The sequence below is a fragment of the Scyliorhinus canicula genome, chromosome 19 (assembly GCF_902713615.1).
Source record: "Scyliorhinus canicula chromosome 19, sScyCan1.1, whole genome shotgun sequence".
Taxonomy (NCBI): Eukaryota; Metazoa; Chordata; class Chondrichthyes; order Carcharhiniformes; family Scyliorhinidae; genus Scyliorhinus; species Scyliorhinus canicula.
Window position 1 is genome coordinate 68814918 of NC_052164.1, and position 19731 is coordinate 68834648.

General features: G+C 51.3%; 1 protein-coding gene across 2 annotated transcripts in view; it reads left to right on the forward strand.

The window, feature by feature from the left end:
- LOC119954520 (high affinity cGMP-specific 3',5'-cyclic phosphodiesterase 9A) overlaps positions 1 to 19731 on the forward strand; it is a 78624-nt gene that overhangs the window by 42490 nt on the left and 16403 nt on the right. For both annotated transcript variants that reach the window (XM_038779812.1, XM_038779813.1), the window contains exons 9-12: positions 2895 to 2969; positions 4305 to 4391; positions 10474 to 10578; positions 11066 to 11148. In XM_038779812.1, the coding sequence (XP_038635740.1) occupies positions 2895 to 2969; positions 4305 to 4391; positions 10474 to 10578; positions 11066 to 11148 (350 nt within the window). The remainder of the gene's footprint in view (positions 1 to 2894; positions 2970 to 4304; positions 4392 to 10473; positions 10579 to 11065; positions 11149 to 19731) is intronic.

Consider the following 19731-nt stretch of genomic DNA (forward strand, 5'->3'; position numbering starts at 1 on the left):
CACCCCTTTATTGGTCAAGATAGATAGCAATGATTGAGAAGCAGCCCAATTAATTGGGGCCAAGTTTAAGGCCCGCCTAAAAGCACGTGAAGCCCCTCCAGGTATAAGAAGGAACCCCCACGAGAGATTCGCTCTCTTGGAATTGGCTCTCAAAGCGGAGAGACCCTTCCACCAGCTGTAAGTAAGTTCAAGGTCAACGCTCGCTACCAGACGGACAACCTTAGCTGTTCTCCTGTACCTCTTCGAACCCAACAACCTCAGATCCGAACAACGGCCATTGTTCCTCTGACTGAGTGGGCACCCAAAGTTAAGTATAGGCGTTAGTGTTAGAGATAGTTTAGTTTGTAGTACTTTGTGCATGAGTAAATCTTACTGTGTGTGTAAATAAATAGTATTGACTTTGAACTAACTGGTGTATTGGCTCTTTGATCAGTATTCGGGTTTGAACCTTGTGGCGGTATCGAAAGATACCTGGCGACTCTAAGTGTAAACATAATTAGGATTAAGGAAGGGGACCATATTGACCACCGTATTTATAACCAAATAAATATAGCAACAGGGGAGTGGGGTCTAGGGGGTTGATTTTATTTTTCAGTGCGGGGGTGTGTGATTTGTGGGTGTTATTTAGGTGGGATGTGTTTTGGTGTTATATATATATATAATGGAAAATTCTTGAATAAAAATATATAATTTTTAAATGAACTCTCTGCGCATGAAGTATCCCCCGTGAAATGTACCATTCCCCATGAAATGTACATTCCCTGATGGAACTCATGCTCCCAGGTTGAATGCATTGCCTGCAGTTAGGAAGGATACCAGTAATATAACGACAGCCTGATCAGTCTCGGTCTGTCCCTCACATATATGCACCATCCTTTCTGTCTCTGCCTCCCTGTCCAAGCATCGGTGAACGTGCTATTTTATTCTGAACTTGGCGGTGTGTGTAAAAATGGTGAGTCTGTTTCAAAGACTAGGAGCAGGGCCTTTGCACTTTGGGGCGATGTCAACATCAATTGTGGGCCCCAAGACCACACTTTTGGCAGCAGTCATCCTAGAGTAATTTTGACTTGAATGGTTAATCAGGGGTCAGAGGGCTCAGTCACCATCCAAAAAAGGTTGGCAACCAGGCTTGCTATGCTGAATGATCAATAGAAAACCCTCCAGCAAAGGAGCTAATGTTGCAGATGGGGGGGGGGGGGGGGGGGAGAGAGAGAGAGAGAAGGTGGGGAGGGGGTGTGGAAAGAAGGCATCTTGAGGTAATTTTTAAAACATTCTTTTTTTCCCTAAATTTAGAGTACCCAATTGGCCAATTTAGTGTGGCCAATCCACCAACCCATCTTTGGGTTGTGGGGACGAAACCCACGGAAACACGGGGAATTTAATTTTCATTTCATTCATTCACTCCAAACGGAGAGTGACCCACTGCTGGGTTCGAACCTGGGACCTCAGCGCCATGAGGCAGCAGTGCTAACCACTGAACTACCGTGTTGCCCCTTTTTGAAAATTCTTAACGGCCCCAGTTACCAGGTAATATTGTGGAGGGGCAGCCCCTCTGCAGCTAGGCCTGTATGTGGGAGTGGAGGTAGGGTGGGGCCCGAAGTGGTCAGCCTCTGGGAATTGGCAGGCAGGGAGCATTCCACTCCCAATCCACCCTCCCAGGCAATACCACGCTGGCCAATGGTGCAGAATTACATGTCCATCTGCCTGAGTTTCGCCTCCCACATTGGCGTGAAAATCCTACGGAGTTGCTCAGCAGAGGTTGAAACAATGTCGATGCGCCACCTTCTGGAAGCTCAGCTGTACAACATAAAGCACAGGAAAGGAACTTTTTAACCTGAAGCTGCAGATTTTACAAATTGACTAATCTAATCGAACCCACCCATATTCCTAGCACATCCAAAACTGTACTAACTTACTATCAGTCCCATTCAATCATCAGTTCAGTGCACTCTGATCCACACTGGCTCCTTTTTCAATAATGCCCTAAGTTCTAAAATTTTCACCCTTGCTTTTCAATCCCTCCATGCTTTGTTTATTCCAATCTCTGACTTCCACCAGTGCTATAAGCACAACTTGCATTTATCTAGTACCTCGAACAGAATAAACAGTGTGGCGGTTAGTGTCACCACAGGCTCTGAGGACAATTTTCCCCTTTGAGGTGGAGAGCTGACTGGTGGTGATTTCACCTGTGGATCACCACACCTCAGGCGAAGGGCAAGGTTGAAAAGGTGGGGCCTCAGCCGGTGCAGGAATTGAACCAACACTGTTGACCTCGCTCTGCATCACGAACCAGCTGTCCGACCAACTGAGCTTACCATCGTCCAACCATAGCAGTATGGTTCAAAGGAGCATGATCAGGTAACATTGACAGTGAGCTACACAATATAGCTGGTTAAGCAGTACATGTTAAGGTGTGTTTTAAAATAGGAGAGAGAGATGGAGGCATGTACAAATGATTTCGGGCGGGGAATTCTGGAGCTTGCCCACTAGATGGTTGAAGATATGGCTACCATTGGATCGAAGGGAGGGGGAAGGGGATGTGCAAGAGGCTAGAATTTAGTTTGTTTTCTTTGATGCACAGTAAGAAGTTTTACAACACCAGGTTTAAGTTTAACAGGTTAGTTTTGAATCACTAGCTTTCGGAGCACAGCTTCTTCCTCAGGTGAATGACACTTCTTTGATGCAGATAGTGATTCCTCTTAAGCTGTACCTCTCTCACCAGATGAATAGCGACAATCTATTTCCCTGTGTGTTCCCCTCCCCTTGAGCGAATGTACAATAAAACTCCTGCCGGCACTGCCATGTGTCTGACCCACTTGGGGGAAATCGATTACTGCCCGTGTTTTATTCTTATTGCTTTTCTAAAATGAGACACGTGTTCGATGTTTTGACAGTACACACTATCCCAGGAGACAATTGAAGCACTGAAGAAGCCAACCTTCGATGTCTGGCACTGGGAGTACAATGAGGTACTGTGAAGCTGCCTTTTCTGGGGCACTGCTGGTCACCAGTGAGCCAGGCACAAATCAATGAGTTAATATGAACAATCTCAGTAATACAGGTAGTCACTTTATTACAGAGACTCTGTCAGCTTAAGAGAGGTGAAAAGGATCGGACTATTGGCTCTGAACAATCACATTCAGGAGATTTTCAGTCTTCTGTCCAATGATTGATTGTATTTTTGTTGTGCAATGGTAAATGTGTCAGCTGTGGTTGTGCCAAAATGCCCTTATTTTTATGTCGCAGATTCAGCAATCGTGGAACAATCATATATCACATAATTCTTTATCATGGGCCCTTCCATAGGGGCACATTCAACTTACCCTATTTTAATTCTAGATGAGACTGTTTTGTATGGATGATGAGGGCCATGCAGGCTATCTTAACACCTCCACCCAAACAAATCATACAAACACCCCATTGCTGCATGCATTGTTTCATGAATAATTCATGGTTTTCAGCTCCACCACCCCACCTGGAGTCTACTCTGTAGGAAGACTCTTAGATACCAATCACAAAGTTACCTTCCACTTAAACCGGTGGTCCCTTGTCGTTATCCCCCACTGCTATTTTAAAGTAATACAGCAATTAACCCTTTCTGTCATATTTACAACCTTATTAAGCACCATATGATCACATCTGATATGCCTAAAACTGAAGTCTCTCCAGTCTTTCCTCATAACTCTTGATATGTGCAAATATTACACAGGCAGTCATCACAATGTTGCCTGTACGATACAATTTGAGACAGGTTATCAACTCTGGACCTCCAAACCCACAATTCTACCATCAGTCACCCAGCATGTCCATACTCGCATTGCACCACCCGCTCATGTTAATTGGGAAACATATAGAACCTTGCATTACTCCGCTTCCCGCCCCCCAGGTTTCTAGCAGCAGGCTCCTGCAAATTAGTCCCGGAGGGGTTCGTCCTGCTGATGGTGGAAGCTATTTTCCACAAGGCCCTTCACAGCCTCTCCACCACACTGCCAGAGGCACCCAGCAGAATTCCGAGGATAATTTCAGTGCCCCCCCCTCTCAAGTACTTGCACAATGGGAGACCACATCCAATAGAAGCATCCCTGTCAGATGGCAACCTATAATAGTAAAGATCATCCTTGGCAGACTGACCAGCAGGAGTTACCGTACAGGTGTGTTTGAGTGACATTCCTGTGTTTTACGTTGCTGAATGTCTCCACTATAATATCAGGAGTGGAAATCTTTTGACACACACAGCGATAGTGCATCATATTTAACGCACAACGTGTTTGAGCACGGAGTAACTGTTTTATCATTACTGGCAGATGCTCAGCTGTCTGGAGTACATGTACCATGATCTGGGACTGGTGCACGAGTTTAACATGAACCCCATCATCCTGAAACGCTGGCTGGTGAGTTTGCTGCCCTTGAGGTAAAGCATGGTTAGTCACAATATCATAGCTTGTAACAGCTTGTGGCCCAGGGAGCTGTGAAGGTTGATGAAAGTCTCCCCGTCCCCAATAACTTGTTTATTCTGCACCAAGAGGGAGCAGAGAATGTGCTTACACTACCTGCCAGCCCTGAAGGGCTGGGAATGATCACACCCGTGCCCAGAACTCTAACTCCATTCAGTATCTACTTTCCGCGCACAAGCTGATGGGGAAGTTGCAGAAATGTTTAATGCTGCCAATTGGAAAATGAACTGGCCTTTCACTTCTGTGACCAACAAATTGCTCAAGCTTAATCGACAGGTGGTCTGTTGGTTATAAGGGGAACTACATGAAATTAGGTTAAATCTATTTCATTTATTTGGTGTGTTTTGAGTTGTTGGAACAAACTGGATACAACTGATGTAGGAAATACCAGAACAGCAGGGGGTGCTCCTCTCTCACCAGAGCAGCAGGGGGTGCTCCTCTCTCACCAGAGCAGCAGGGGGTGCTCCTCTCTCACCAGAACAGCAGGGGGTGCTCCTCTCTCACCAGAACAGCAGGGGGTGCTCCTCTCTCACCAGAGCAGCAGGGGGTGCTCCTCTCTCACCAGAACAGCAGGGGGTGTCCTCTCTCACCAGAACAGCAGGGGGTGTCCTCTCTCACCAGAACAGCAGGGGGTGCTCCTCTCTCACCAGAACAGCAGGGGGTGCTCCTCTCTCACCAGAACAGCAGGGGGTGCTCCTCTCTCACCAGAGCAGCAGGGGGTGCTCCTCTCTCACCAGAGCAGCAGGGGGTGCTCCTCTCTCACCAGAGCAGCAGGGGGTGCTCCTCTCTCACCAGAGCAGCAGGGGGTGCTCCTCTCTCACCAGAACAGCAGGGGGTGCTCCTCTCTCACCAGAACAGCAGGGGGTGCTCCTCTCTCACCAGAGCAGCAGGGGGTGCTCCTCTCTCACCAGAACAGCAGGGGGTGCTCCTCTCTCACCAGAGCAGCAGGGGGTGCTCCTCTCTCACCAGAGCAGCAGGGGGTGCTCCTCTCTCACCAGAACAGCAGGGGGTACTTTAGCTTTCAGGAGATTGGCTTTCAGTTTCACAGTGAATCTGCGTTATGAAGGATGCCACGTGATGAAGCAGCTTACCCAAGGTTGCTTAAAAACATTGTAGAGCTTTCTCAAACAGATTGCCGTGTTTTATAATCTCCTGTCACTGATGCTTTTCACAGAGCTAACAGGTCAAGTGGCTCTATCATTCGTTGACCCAGAACGTCTCCATACTTGAATACATTGTTGATTGCCACTTGACATAAATGTGATGCAGTTTAAAACAAAATTAACCCTCTGCTTCGTCTTGGATTTCTATTTGCTCATCCCCGCCCTCAGTAGTGATTATTTCAAATAGGAATAATTATCGAATAATTCAGCAGAAGGCAGTGTGGTGGCACAATGGTTAGCATTGCTGCCTCACAGCGCCAGGAACCTGGGTTCAATTCCGGAGTCTTGGGTGAGTGTCACCTTTTCCCTGTGTCTGTGTGGGTTTCCTCACGGTGCTCCAGTTTCCATCCACAGTCCAAAGATGCGTAGGTTAGGTGGATTGACCATGCTAAATTGTCCCTTAGTGTCTATAGATTGGGTGGGGTTCCAGGGGTAGGGTGGGGCGTGGCACTCAGTAGGGTGTTCTTTCAGAGGATCAGTGCAGACTCAATGGGACAAATGGCCTCCTCCTGCACTATAGGCATTCTATGATTCTATCAACAGGAGGCCATTAAGTCCACCATGCTCTTTGAAAGAAGAATCCGGTTAGTCCTCTCTTCGTCTCCTTCCCCATAGCCTTGGAAACTTTTTCTTTTCAGATATATTCACAATTACATTTTAAAAGTATTTCACGCTGTGCGTCCCAGATCTAGACAATAAATTGCTCCTCATCTCCCACCTATTTTTAAAAAAAAAATATTCTTCAAGTTACAAAGCCAAAGCGCAGAGCGGACAGGGCAAATCCTTAGTCCATCTCGTTGCTTGCTCGAATTCATGGTCTCCACAGAGACATGCAAGATCCAACCTGACAAGAAAAGGCATTGCACCTCATCCTGGGCTTAATCTGATGCTTGATCTTATCCCCACCTCTGGTTCTTTTGCCATTTTTATGAATTTGGATGTTTTAGGCCTGGAGAGGTTTGCTGCATGCACCCTAACAATTCCACTTAAATAACAGTCCTCCTCTTCAACTGGCCATATTTGGGATCTTTGACACAATTAGGCATCAAAACTCTGGGAGGCGGAACTGATAGGCTGCTGCAAATAAAACCATTCTCCTTCTGGTATCAGCTTTGCTCAGTCAAGAGTTCTCTCACCTCTGAGTCAGTCAGTGTAGACCTCTGGGAGCTAAGTTGCCATCTAGACTGGTGGTTGGTGCAACACTTGAGGGAGTACTGAATTGTCAGATATGTTGTCCATCGCACGAGCTGCTAAGCTGCACTTTTCCATGTCTGGCACATTTCTGAATTTCCTGTTCCATTTCACAGGAATCCCAGCCTCAGTTAACCAGTCAGTGTGTGCTACTTGCGAGAACCCGATTTGTCTATGTGCCACACTGGGTATCACATTTACCATTTAACCCGTCAAGGAAGCTAACTAATCCTAAAGCTCAAGCCACACTGGAAGACCCAGTGCTGGATTCTCCGTTTTTGGGACTATCTCCCCCACGTCATTGTGAAAACTGTGGGGCGGGATTCTCCGACCCGGCGCCGGGTAGATTCTCTGCAGAGCGGAAAATCGGCACCATTGGGGCTGGCGTGGTCGGCACAGCGCCGGTCGGCGGCCGCTCTACGCAACCCCCCCCCCCCCCCCCCCCCGAGATTCTCCGGCCCGGATGGGCCCAGCGGCCGGAAAAAAGAAACCCGAGTCCCGCCGGCTCCGTTCTAACATGCTCTGAGTCAGCAGACCTCAACGTTGAAGGGTCCGGGGGCGGCCTGTGAGGGGGTATCCGACCCCGGGGGGAGGGGGGGGTGCCTCTGATGTGGCCTGGCCTGTGATCAGGACCCACCGATAGGTGGGCCGGCCTCTCTGTCTCCCGGCCTCCTTTCTTCCGTGCCGGCGCCTGTACTCCTGCGCCATGTTGTGTCGGGGCCGGCGCGGACAAGGGAGACACCACGCGCATGTGCGGAAATCACGCCGGTGGGAATGCGCGTGTGCGGGTTCGCGCCAGACCCACTGCGCATGCGCACATCCCCCGGCGCCCATTTCACGGCCAGATCAGCAGTTGGAGCGGAGTGCGCCACTCCAGTGCCCTGCTGGCCCCCTGTCGGGGCCAGAATTGCTGATCCTGGGGCCGTGTTGACTCCGTCGAGAAACGCAACGGCGTTTCCGACGGCATCAACACTTAGCCTCAGGATCAGAGAATCCCGTCCGTGGTCTTTTACGCCAGGAAAACGGCCGTCAAAAGGCCACATATTCACAGCATCGCAGGGGGCCAGCAGGCAGCTGTTGTAGAATTCGCAGCTCTAGCTGCCGATACGGGCCCCCGCACTTCTGGATCAGAGGCCGCGCATGCGCATGCAGTGGCCATGCCGTGCACCATGGCGGACTCCGCCCGCGGACCTGGACCGCCGAAATAGTGCCCCGCATCGGCCGCTCACTCGCCCCGGACCGCCTGCACATATTGCCCCCAACCCCAAATGAAGCCCCCCCCGCCCACCGATCAGCCCTCCCCCGTCTGTGGCGGCTCCGGACTGAGTCACACGAGGTTCTGAATGGGAGGACCAGATTGGAACCACGCCATTGGGAATTTGGCCGGTCGGGGACGGAGAATAGCGGGACGGGCCTCGGGCAATGGCCTGAGGCGGTGGATACTCAGCGCAGCGTTCTTCCTGAGTACACCGCTTTTCGGGGGGCGGAGAAGAGCGGAAACGGTGCCTGCCCCGATTTTGTGTACGAACTGGATTCTCCGCCCTGTCGCCAAACGTGATTTCGGCATCGGGGTGTGGAGAATGCAGCCCCCAATCTCTGTATTGACCACCTAGTGACAGTTCTGGATCATTTCAGGCTGTCAACTGCACAGTTGGAGCCGATAGCAAATGTTAACCATTGTAAACACGCTTCGCCGAGTGATGTTTGATCAACTAAACAGAGAAAGAATGTCAGACAGATGCTCCTGACAGATCAGGAAGACAGTATTGCAGTCAATGAGGAATAGTTTATTTCCTACTCACACTAGGAAACACAATAACAAAGTAACAGTCCAGGTCCCAGGTGGGACCATCCCGAGATGCCTTCTTGAGCTCGTTTTTATCTCAGGGAATTAGTGAGCCCGCTGTTGAGCCTCCGTCACTCAGAGGGCGAGCTCGTACTCCACGAGCCCCACGGGGAGTTTAATCGTGTCACCCCCTGGGGGCTATAACAGACAGAGTTTGCCTGCATTTTGAAGAACAAAGAACAATGCAGCACAGGAACAGGCCCTTCAGCCCTCCAAGCCTGTACTGGTCATGTTAACAACCTTGGCCAATGGGCCATCTATACCCATCCTATCCTTTTGAACGCCGTTAATGTATCTGCTGCCACAACCTCCCCGGCAATGCGTTCCAGGCACTTATCAGCATCTGTGTAAAAAAAAAACGGCCTCGCACATCGCCTCTAAACTTTGCCCAACGAGCCTTAAACCTATGCCCCCTGGTGACTGACTCCTCCAGCTAGGGAAAGAGTGCCTGCCCATCCACTCTATCCATGCCCCTCATAATCTTGCAGACCTCTAGCAGGTCACCCCTCAATTGCCCGTTCTAATGAAAACAGCCCGAGTCTATTGTTTATTGTTGGGTGTAGATTTGGGAGAAAATGTGAAAAAGAAGAATAAAAAAATGTTTTTCAAAAGAAAACAGTCCGAGTCTATTCAGCCTCTCTGCACCCTCCAGACCAGATCCCGTGTGACTTCACCTTTTGTATCTGTCTGCCATGAGGCACCTTGTAAAAGGCTTTACTGAAGTCCATGTAAACAACATCCACTGCCCTCCCCTCATCAATCATCTTTGTCACCTCCTCAAAAACCTCGATCAAGATAGTGAGGCACGACCTCCCCTTCACAGAATCATGCTGTCTATCGCTAATGAGACCATTTGTTTCCAAATGGGTATAAAGAACAATAATAATAATAATCTTTGTTATTGTCACAAGTAGGCTTACATTAACACACTGCAATGAAGTCACTGTGAAAATCCCCTAGTCGCCACATTCCAACGCCTGTTTGGGTATACTGAGGGAGAATTCAGAATGTCCAATTCACCTGCATAGATAGTAATACATAGAACATACAGTGCAGAAGGAGGCCATTCTGCCCATCGAGTCTGCACCAACCCACTTAAGCCCGCACTTTCACCCTATCCCCATAACCCGATAACCTCATCTAACCTTTTTTTGGACATTAAGGGCAATTTAGCATGGCCAATCCACCTAACCTGCACGTCTTTGGACTGTGGGAGGAAACCGGAGCATGCGGAGGAAACCCACACAGACACGGGGAGAACGTGCAGACTCTGCACAGACAATGACCCAGCGGGGAATCGAACCTGGGACCCTGGCACTGTGAAGCCACAGTGCTAGTCACGTGTGCTACCATGCTGCCCCCAGGCACGTCTTTCAGGACTTGTGGGAGGAAACCGGAGCACCCGGTGGAAACCCACACAGACATGCCCACTGACCTGTTTCTTTCTGGTTTTTGTCCCTCATTTGCCGGTCTCTGCATCTCTTTAGGGCAATTTGTTTTCACCCAACACTTTTTGCAGTGTCTAGTAGCTGTGCACCTCTTTCTCTTTGTTTAACTGCCTTGTTGGCTGTCATTCGTGACTCTGTCTGACAAGCCCACCCTAAATTCTTTATCTTTCTCCTTGACCTCCCTCCCTCACAGACCCCTTGCTAACAGTCCGGACTCAGAAGTACAGACTTCAGGATAACCATGTGGTGCCAGAGCAGCAGTACTTGGCGGAAGCATACATCTCGCAAAGGATCTAGATTTATAGGACAGGAGAATTCTTGACAAAATACCACTTGTACTAATTAGACCCCTTTTTATATTGTGCATCCAGCTCAGCATTCAGGAGAACTACCGGAATAATCCTTTCCACAATTTCCGACACTGTTTCTGTGTGACACAGATGATGTACGGCATGATACACCTGTGCAACCTTCAGGTATGTGACGAATTGAGGCCCAGGTTAAATACGATCATGACCATATCCGTAATTGCATTTCTTCTTTCCTGGTCACAAGCTCAGAGTAAAGATTATGTTTGGTATATGTTTCAAGCTATGGGTGGCCTTTGGTTGTCTGCCTGTGTTGACATACGTTGACTTTCCTCAATATCAGAGAGATCTGCAGTCAGCAACACAGTTACAAGTACAGATTTTGAGTGGCTATGCACGGTGGTCAGTGTGGCGCTTGTGGCCAGTGGAATGCATATTCCTTTTGCATCAATGTTGCTGTCTGTGCTTTGATTGTACCAGCAGTTTAAACCACCTCATCAGCTTGTGGTACAGCGTGAGAGACGAAACAACACTTCAATCCCTGTGTTTGGAGCTGGAACTGGACCCAGCCTTCAGAGATGAAAAAATAGGCTCCTCCTAATTTTCTATACCAACCAGTAAATGTATCACATTTGTTTTCATTGCACATGAACAGGAGAAACTGAGTTTGACAGACTTGGTGATATTGATGACTGGAGCCATCTGCCATGACCTGGATCATCCTGGATATAATAATGCGTGAGTATGATTGTAAAATAACAATCTGAAACTGCCCGCTGTGTTACATGGGGAGCTGTGCCTACTGCGCGGCGCATTATACGGGTAGATGTGCCTATTGCATGTGTGTTACACGAGGAGCTGTGCCTGCTGCATGGTGCGTTACACGGGGAGCTGTGCCTGCTGCATGGTGCGTTACACGGGGAGTTGTGCCTATTGCACGGCATATTACATGGGGTGCTGTGCCTATTGCACGGCATATTACATGGGGTGCTGTGCCTATTGCACGGCATATTACATGGGGTGCTGTGCCTATTGCACGGCATATTACATGGGGTGCTGTGCCTATTACACAGCGCCTTAGACGGGGAGTTGTTTCTACTACACAGCGCACTACATGGGGAGCTGTGCCTTTGAACGCCGTGTTACACGCGGAGTTGTGCCTACTGGACGGTATGTTACATGGGGAGCTGTGCCTTTGAACGCCGTGTTACACGCGGAGTTGTGCCTACTGGACGGTATGTTACATGGGGAGCTGCACCTACTGCACAGCGTGTTACACTGGGAGCTCTGCCTATTACATGGCGCATTTAATGGGGATCTTTGCCTACTCCACGGCGCGATGCATGGGGATTTGTGCCTATTGCATGGCGTGTTACACAGGGAGCTGTGCCTATTGCACGGCGTGTTACACGGTGAGTTGTGCCGATTGCACAGTGCATTACAAGGGAGTTGTGCCTATTGAACAGCGCGTTACATGGGGCGTTGTGCCTATTGCACGGCGTGTTACACGGGGAGTTGTGCCTATTGCACGGAGCGTTACACGGGGAGTTGTGCCTATTGCACTCCGCATTTTATGGTGAGTTGTGCCTACTGTAGTTACTTTTACGGGGAGTTGTTCATGTTCCACGCCGCATTTTATGGTGAGTTGTGCCTACTGTAGTTACTTTTACGGGGAGTTGTTCATGTTCCACGCCGCATTTTATGGGGAGTTGTGCCTATCGAATGGCGCATTTTATGGGGAGTATTGTCTACAGCACAGTGCGTTAGACGGAGAGTTGTGCCTACTGCATGGTTCATTCTATGGGGAGTTTTGGCTACTGCATGGCGCATTTTATGGGGGGTTTTGCCTTATGCAAGGTGCGTTAGATGGGATATTGTGAGACTTCCGGTTGCGGCTATGACTAGCTAAGCCGCACATTTGGAAGCTCCTGCAACAAAGGTGTTTTTGGGCCAATTGGAGGGCCCCAACGGCGCTGAAAAAACGAATCCCGGTGGGGGAAGGTCCCCTGAGGAGAACTAGACCGATTTTATGGTCGGTACCCGGAGTGGAGCGGCAAGAAAAACGGCAGCAGCTCCCCAAAAAAAGCGGGGGAAGAAAATCAAAATGGCGGCCGGCGGTGCACCGGAGGAGTGGAAGAAATGGGCGGAGGAGCAGCAGGCCGCTCTCCTCCGTTTTTTCACGGAGATGAAAGTGGAACTCTTAGAGTCCATGAACGCGACGGCCACCAGGTTGGTGGGAGCCCAGGCGATCCAAGAGGCGTCGATTAAAGATCTGCAGCAGGAGATGGCCGCGAGGGAGGAGGAGGCCACAGTCATCGGGGCAAAGGTGGAGGTGCACGAGGCACTCCACATGAAGTGGCAGAGCCGCTTCGAGGAGCTGGACACTCGGATGAGGAGGAAAAATTTGAGGATCCTGGGCCTGGAAGAAGGCCTGGAGGGGTCGGATCTCCTGGGATATGTGGCGGAGATGTTGAGCTCCCTGATGGGGGAAGGGGCCGGTCCGGCGCCCCTGGAATTGGAAGAGGCATACCGGGTCATGGCCAGGAGGCCTAGGGCAAACGAGCCCCCGAGGGCGGTGCTGGTGCGGTTCCAGCGGCTAAGTGATCGAGAGAAAGTCCTGAGGTGGGCTAAAAGGGAGAAAAGCAGCAAGTGGCAGAACTCGACGGTAAGGGTGTACCAGGACTGGAGTGCGGAGGTGGCAAAGCGGCGGGCCCGGTACAACCGGACAAAGGCGGTGCTACACGCGAAAAAGATCAAATTTGGAATGTTGCAACCGGCGCGCTTGTGGGTCACCTACAAGGACCAACATCATTATTTCGAGTCCCCAGAGGAGGCCTGGACCTTTGTACAAGAGGAAAAGTTGGACACGAACTAAAACCTGGGAGCACCGGCGGTCGTAGCCGCCGGGGGACTCTGGATTGTGCAAGTGGCCCTTTTCTTTTTCAGGCCAGGTCGGAACTGGGTAACAGTTTCGTGGAGTGTTTGGGGTGTTTTTTCTCGAACGGTTGACTTTTCTGAATATTTTGAAGGTTTCGAGTTGTTGGGTGTTTCTGTATATTTGTACTGTTGAAATCTCTATTGTGGGTCGTTGGCTTCTTATGGGGTGTTTTTTCCCGTTTCCAATTTCCCTTAGTTATTTACCCCTCTTACCCTTTTTCTTTGGGTGCTTGGGGGGGTTTTTTTGTTCTTTTTTTTCTTTTCGGGTTATGGTTATCTGCGGTTATTTATACTGTTTGATGGAGGGTGATGGTTGGGCACACTGTTAGTTGATAGTTAGTTAATTATTTTGTTATTTAAGTATGTAGTTAAGTATTTATGTATTTAGTTGCCATTGGGTATTTGTATTTATATCGTTAAGTTGGGGAGACGGGACGGGGGGGAGCGGGTTGACTATGCGGGTCTTTCTCGGGGGTTTTAAGGGGATCTTTCACGGGCGCAGATGGGGTGAACCGGGAGGAGTCGGAATATGGCAGGAGCAGCCGGGTCAGCGGAGACCAGCTGACTCTCGGGAGTACGATGTGGGGTACATCGCGGCTAGGAGGGGTCCTAGCCAGGGGGGGGGGGGGGGGGGGAAAGGGGGGGGGGACTGGGGGGGGACACCGGGTTGCTGCTAGAAAGACCAGGGACGAGAAGGGGAGAGCCGGGGGGGGTGGGGGGGGGGGGGGGGGGCCATCGCGATGGGAAGCGGGTCAGAAAAGAAGGGATGACCCGGGGCGAGCAAGGGACAAGACATGGCTAATCGACAGGGAGTAGGGACGGGTCGCTCTGCGACCCGATTGATCACGTGGAACGTAAGGGGGCTGAATGGGCCGGTCAAAAGATCAAGGGTCTTCTCACACCTGAAGGGACTGAAGGCTGATGTAGCAATGCTGCAGGAGACTCATTTGAGGGTAGCAGATCAGGTCCGCCTGAGAAGGGGGTGGGTGGGACAGGTGTTCCACTCAGGCTTGGATATCAAGAACCGGGGGGTGGCGATTTTGGTGGGAAAGAGAGTGTCGTTTGTGGCGGCAGAGGTGGTGGCAGACAAGGAGGGCAGGTACGTGATGGTGAGGGGTAGGCTGCAGGGAGAGAGTGTGGTACTGGTAAATGTGTATGCCCCGAACTGGGACGACGCGGGTTTTATGAGGCGCCTGCTGGGCCTCATCCCGGGACTGGAGGCAGGGGGCCTGATCATGGGAGGGGACTTTAATACGGTGTTAGACCCTGGGCTGGATAGATCGAGTTCCAGGACGAATAGGAGGCCGGCAGCGGCAGAGGTGTTAAGGGGGTTCATGGAGCAGATGGGAGGGGTAGACCCATGGAGATTTGGTAGGCCTAGGGCGAGGGAGTATTCTTTTTTCTCCCACGTCCACAGAGTGTACTCTAGGATCGATTTTTTCGTATTGAACAGGGGGCTGATACCGAGAGTGCAGGACACGGAGTACTCGGCCATTGCGATATCGGACCATGCACCACATTGGGTGGACGTGGACATGGGGGAGGCGCGGGACCAACGCCCGTTGTGGCGCCTGGATGTAGGGCTGTTGGCGGACGAAGAGGTGTGCAGAAGGGTGAGAACGGGCATTGAGAACTATCTGGGTACGAATGACACAGGTGAGGTGCAGGTGGGGACGGTCTGGGAGGCCTTGAAAGCAGTGATTAGAGGAGAGCTGATCTCCATAAGGGCACACAGAGAGAGGAAGGAGAGGCAGGAAAGGGAGAGGCTGGTGGGGGAGCTCCTAGAAGTAGATAGGAAATATGCGGCGGCGCCAGAGGAGGGGCTATTAAGGGAGCGGCGTAGCTTGCAGGCCAGGTTCGACCTACTGACCACTAGGAAGGCGGAAATGCAGTGGAGAAGGGCGCAGGGTGCGGCGTATGAGTACGGGGAAAAGGCGAGCAGGATGCTGGCGCACCAGCTTCGTAAGCGAGATGCAGCCAGAGAGATTGGGGGAGTGAGAGAGAGGGGTGGGGATGTAGTGCAGAAGGGGCAAGAGGTGAATAGGGTCTTTAGGGACTTCTATAGGGAATTGTATAGGTCTGAACCGCCGAAGAGGAGAGGGGGAATGAAGAACTTTCTCGACAAATTGGGGTTCCCAAAGGTACAGGAGGAGCTGGTGGAAGGGTTGGGGGCGCCGATAGAGCTGCAGGAGCTAATTAAAGGGATAGGCCAGATGCAGGCGGGGAAGGCGCCGGGGCCGGATGGGTTCCCGGTAGAGTTTTACAGGAAATTTGTGGACTTGGTGGGTCCAGTGCTGGTGCGAGCCTTCAATGAGGCGCGCGAGGGGGGGGTTCTGCCTCCAACAATGTCGCAGGCCCTGATCTCCTTGATTTTGAAGCGGGACAAGGACCCGGTCCAGTGCGGGTCCTACAGGCCTATCTCCCTCTTAAATGTAGATGCCAAGCTGTTAGCAAAGGTCCTGGCAACCAGGATAGAGGACTGTGTGCCAGGGGTAGTCCATGAAGACCAGACGGGGTTCGTGAAGGGACGCCAACTTAACACAAATGTCCGGAGATTGTTAAATGTGATTATGATGCCAGCAGTGGAAGGGGAGGCGGAGATAGTGGTAGCGCTGGACGCGGAGAAGGCATTTGACAGGGTGGAGTGGGAATACTTGTGGGAGACGTTGGAAAGGTTTGGGTTTGGGGAGGGATTTATCAAGTGGGTAAAACTGCTCTATTCAGCTCCGATGGCAAGTGTGGTAACAAACGGGAGGAGGTCAGAATATTTTGGGCTCCATCGAGGTACTAGGCAGGGATGTCCCCTATCTCCCTTACTCTTTGCATTAGCGATTGAGCCGTTGGCGATGGCACTGAGGGGTTCAGGGGGGTGGAGAGGACTGACAAGGGGAGGGGAGGAACATCGGGTCTCGCTCTATGCGGATGATTTGTTGTTGTATGTGGCAGACCCGGAGGGGGGAATGCCGGAGGTAATGGGGATACTAGCGGAGTTCGGGGACTTTTCGGGATATAAATTAAATCTGGGGAAAAGTGAGGTCTTTGTAATACACCCGGGAGACCAAGGGGAGGGAATTGGGAGGCTCCCCTTCAAAAGAGCAGTTAAAAGTTTTAGGTATTTGGGGGTGCAGGTGGCAAAGAACTGGGGGACCCTACACAAGTTGAACTTTTCCAGACTGGTGGAGCAGATGGAGGAGGAGTTTAAGAGGTGGGACATGGTGCCGCTGTCGCTGGCAGGGAGGGTGCAGTCAGTTAAAATGACGGTCCTCCCGAGGTTCTTGTTTTTGTTCCAGTGTCTGCCCATCTTCCTCCCCAGGGCCTTTTTCAAGAAGGTAACGAGTAGTATCATGGGGTATGTGTGGGCACATGGCACCCCGAGAGTTAGAAGGGTCTTTTTGGAGCGGAGTAGGGATAGTGGAGGGCTGGCGTTACCCAACCTTTCAGGATATTACTGGGCGGCAAATACATCGATGGTACGAAAGTGGATGATGGAAGGGGAGGGGGCAGCCTGGAAGCGCATGGAGAGGGCGTCCTGCGGCAACATAAGCTTAGGGGCACTGGTAACGGCACCATGGCCGCTCCCTCCCACGAGGTATACCACGAGCCCGGTGGTGGCGGCCACCCTCAAGATCTGGGGGCAGTGGAGGCGACACAGGGGGGAAGTGGGAGGTCTGATAGGGGCACCACTAAGAGGGAACCACAGATTTGCGCTGGGAAACACAGGAGGGGGATTCCAGAGCTGGCAGAGGGCGGGTATTAGACAACTGAGGGACTTGTTTATAGAGGGGAGGTTTGCGAGCCTGGGAGAGCTGGAGGAGAAATTTGGGCTCCCCCCGGGGAACACGTTCAGGTACCTCCAAGTGAAGGCATTTGCCAGACGACAGGTAGCGGGGTTCCCCGCGCTCCCCGACAGGGGGGTGAGTGATAGGGTGCTATCAGGGGTCTGGGTCGGGGAGGGGAAGATCTCGGACATCTATAAGATTATGCAGGAGGTGGAGGAGGTACCAGTAGAGGAGCTGAAAGATAAGTGGGAGTTAGAGCTGGGGGAACAGATAGAGGACGGGACATGGGCAGACGCCCTGGAGAGGGTCAACTCGTCGTTGTCATGTGCGAGACTAAGTCTCATTCAATTTAAGGTACTGCATAGAGCCCACATGACGGGGACAAGGATGAGTCGGTTTTTCGGGGGTGAAGACAGGTGTATTAGATGTTCGGGAAGCCCTGCGAATCATGCACATATGTTTTGGGCATGTCCGGCACTGGAGGAGTTCTGGAAGGGGGTGGCAGGGACGGTGTCGAGAGTGGTGGGGTCCAGGGTCAAGCCAGGATGGGGACTTGCGATCTTCGGGGTTGGGGTGGAACCGGGGGTACAGGAGGCGAGGGAGGCTGGAATATTAGCCTTTGCGTCCTTGGTGGCTCGGAGGAGGATCCTGATTCAGTGGAGGGACGAAAGGCCTCCGAGTGTTAACACCTGGTTAAACGACATGGCAAACTTCATCCAACTGGAAAGGATCAAATTCGCCCTGAGAGGGTCGGTGCAGGGGTTTTCCAGGCGATGGCAACCCTTCCTAGACCTCTTGGATCAGAGATAGAAACTGAGGCCATGACAGCAGCAACCCGGGAGGGGAGGGGAGGGCGGGAGGGGGGGAGGGAGGGGGGACAACGACGAAGGAAGTACGGTAGCGGCGGTGGCACGGGCAAGGCCTGCCCGAGGACGCTGCTAGAAATGATAAGTTGGTCTGACTGTCGGTTCGCCGGCGGGGGGGGGGGGGGGGGGGGGGGGGGGGGGGGGGGGGGGACGCGCGGGGGGGGGGGGGGGGGGATTTTTTTTTCTTTTTCTTGTTAAGTAGGGGGTTTGACTTTGTTTTGTTATAATTCAAATGTAAATGTAGGGGGGGTTAAAATGTTTGTATTTTGAAAAATTCAATAAAAATTATTTAAAAAAAAAAAAAAGATGGGATATTGTGCCTACTGCACGATTTGTTAGATGGGAAGCTGTGCCTACTTCATGGTGCGTAACGTGGGGAGTTGTGCCTACAGCATGGCACATTACATGGGGAGCTGTACCTACTGCATGTCTCGGAGCAAGGGGAGCTGTGCCTACTGCGCGGCACGTTACACAGGGAGTTGTGTCTCCAGCACGTCGTAATTAATGGTGAGTTGTGCCTTTTGCACGACACGTTACATAGGGAATTGTGCCTACTGTATGGCGCATTTTATGGTGAGTTGGGCGGTATGGTAGCACAGTGGTTAGCACTGTTGAGTCACAGTGCCAGGGACCCGGGTTCGTTTCCCTGCGTGGGTCACTGTCTGTGCGGAGTCTACACGTTCTCCCCGTATCTGCGTGGGTTTCCTCTGGGTGCTCCAATTTGCTCTCGCAGTCCAAAGATCTGCAGGTTAGGTGGGTTGATCACGCTAAATTGCCCCGTAGTGTCCAAAAGTTAGGCGGGGGGGGAGGGGGGGGGGGTGTTGTGTTGCAGGGTGGAGGTGTGGGCTTAGGTACAGTGCTCTCTCATGGGCCAGCATAGACTCGATGGGCCAAATGGCCTCTTTCTGCATTGTTAATTCTATGATTCTACTGAACAGCGCGTTGCAAAGGGAGTTGTGCCCACTGCGTGATGTGTTACATAGGGAGCTGTGCCTACTGCACGGCATGTTAACCCGAGAATTGTGACTATTGCACAGTCTGTCACACGGGGAGCTGTGTCTATTGCACGGTGCATTTTATTGGGGGGCTATGCCTACTGAAAGTCGTGTTTGGGGCTGCTGTGTCTGTTGCACAGCGCATTGCATGGGAGGGTCTGAGGGTACTGCAAGGTGCATTACACGGGGAAGTCTGTGCCTACTATATGGTGCATTTCACGGGGAGCTGTGCCTATTGCACACAAATTAATACGAGAAAAATGGACAGGATTGGGCCTTCGCGCCTTCTATGCCGTTCAATAGGGTCATTACTGAATCATAGAGTCATAGAATTCACAGTGCATAAGGAGGCCATTCAACCTGCCCTATTCCCATATCCTCTGATTTCTTTAGAGTTCAAAAATCTACAATTTGAATCTACCCAACAGCTGAGCATCCGCAACCTCTGAAGATGGATAATTCCAAAGATTCACAACCTTTTAAGGGAAGGAATGTCTCCTCATGTTACTGGCCTACCCTTACCCTGAGACTAGGAACCCTAGTCCTCTCCCGTCAGGGGGACACAGTTTTACCCTGTCAAAGCCTCGAGGACTTTTAGAAGTTTAAATGAGATCACCTCTCATTCTTCAAAACTCCAAAACGCGGGCGGGATTCTCCGTTGGTGGGATGCTCCATTTTGCTGGGAACCCAGGAGTTTCCCGACGGCATGGGGCTGTCCCACAATGGGAAACCCTATTGACCGGT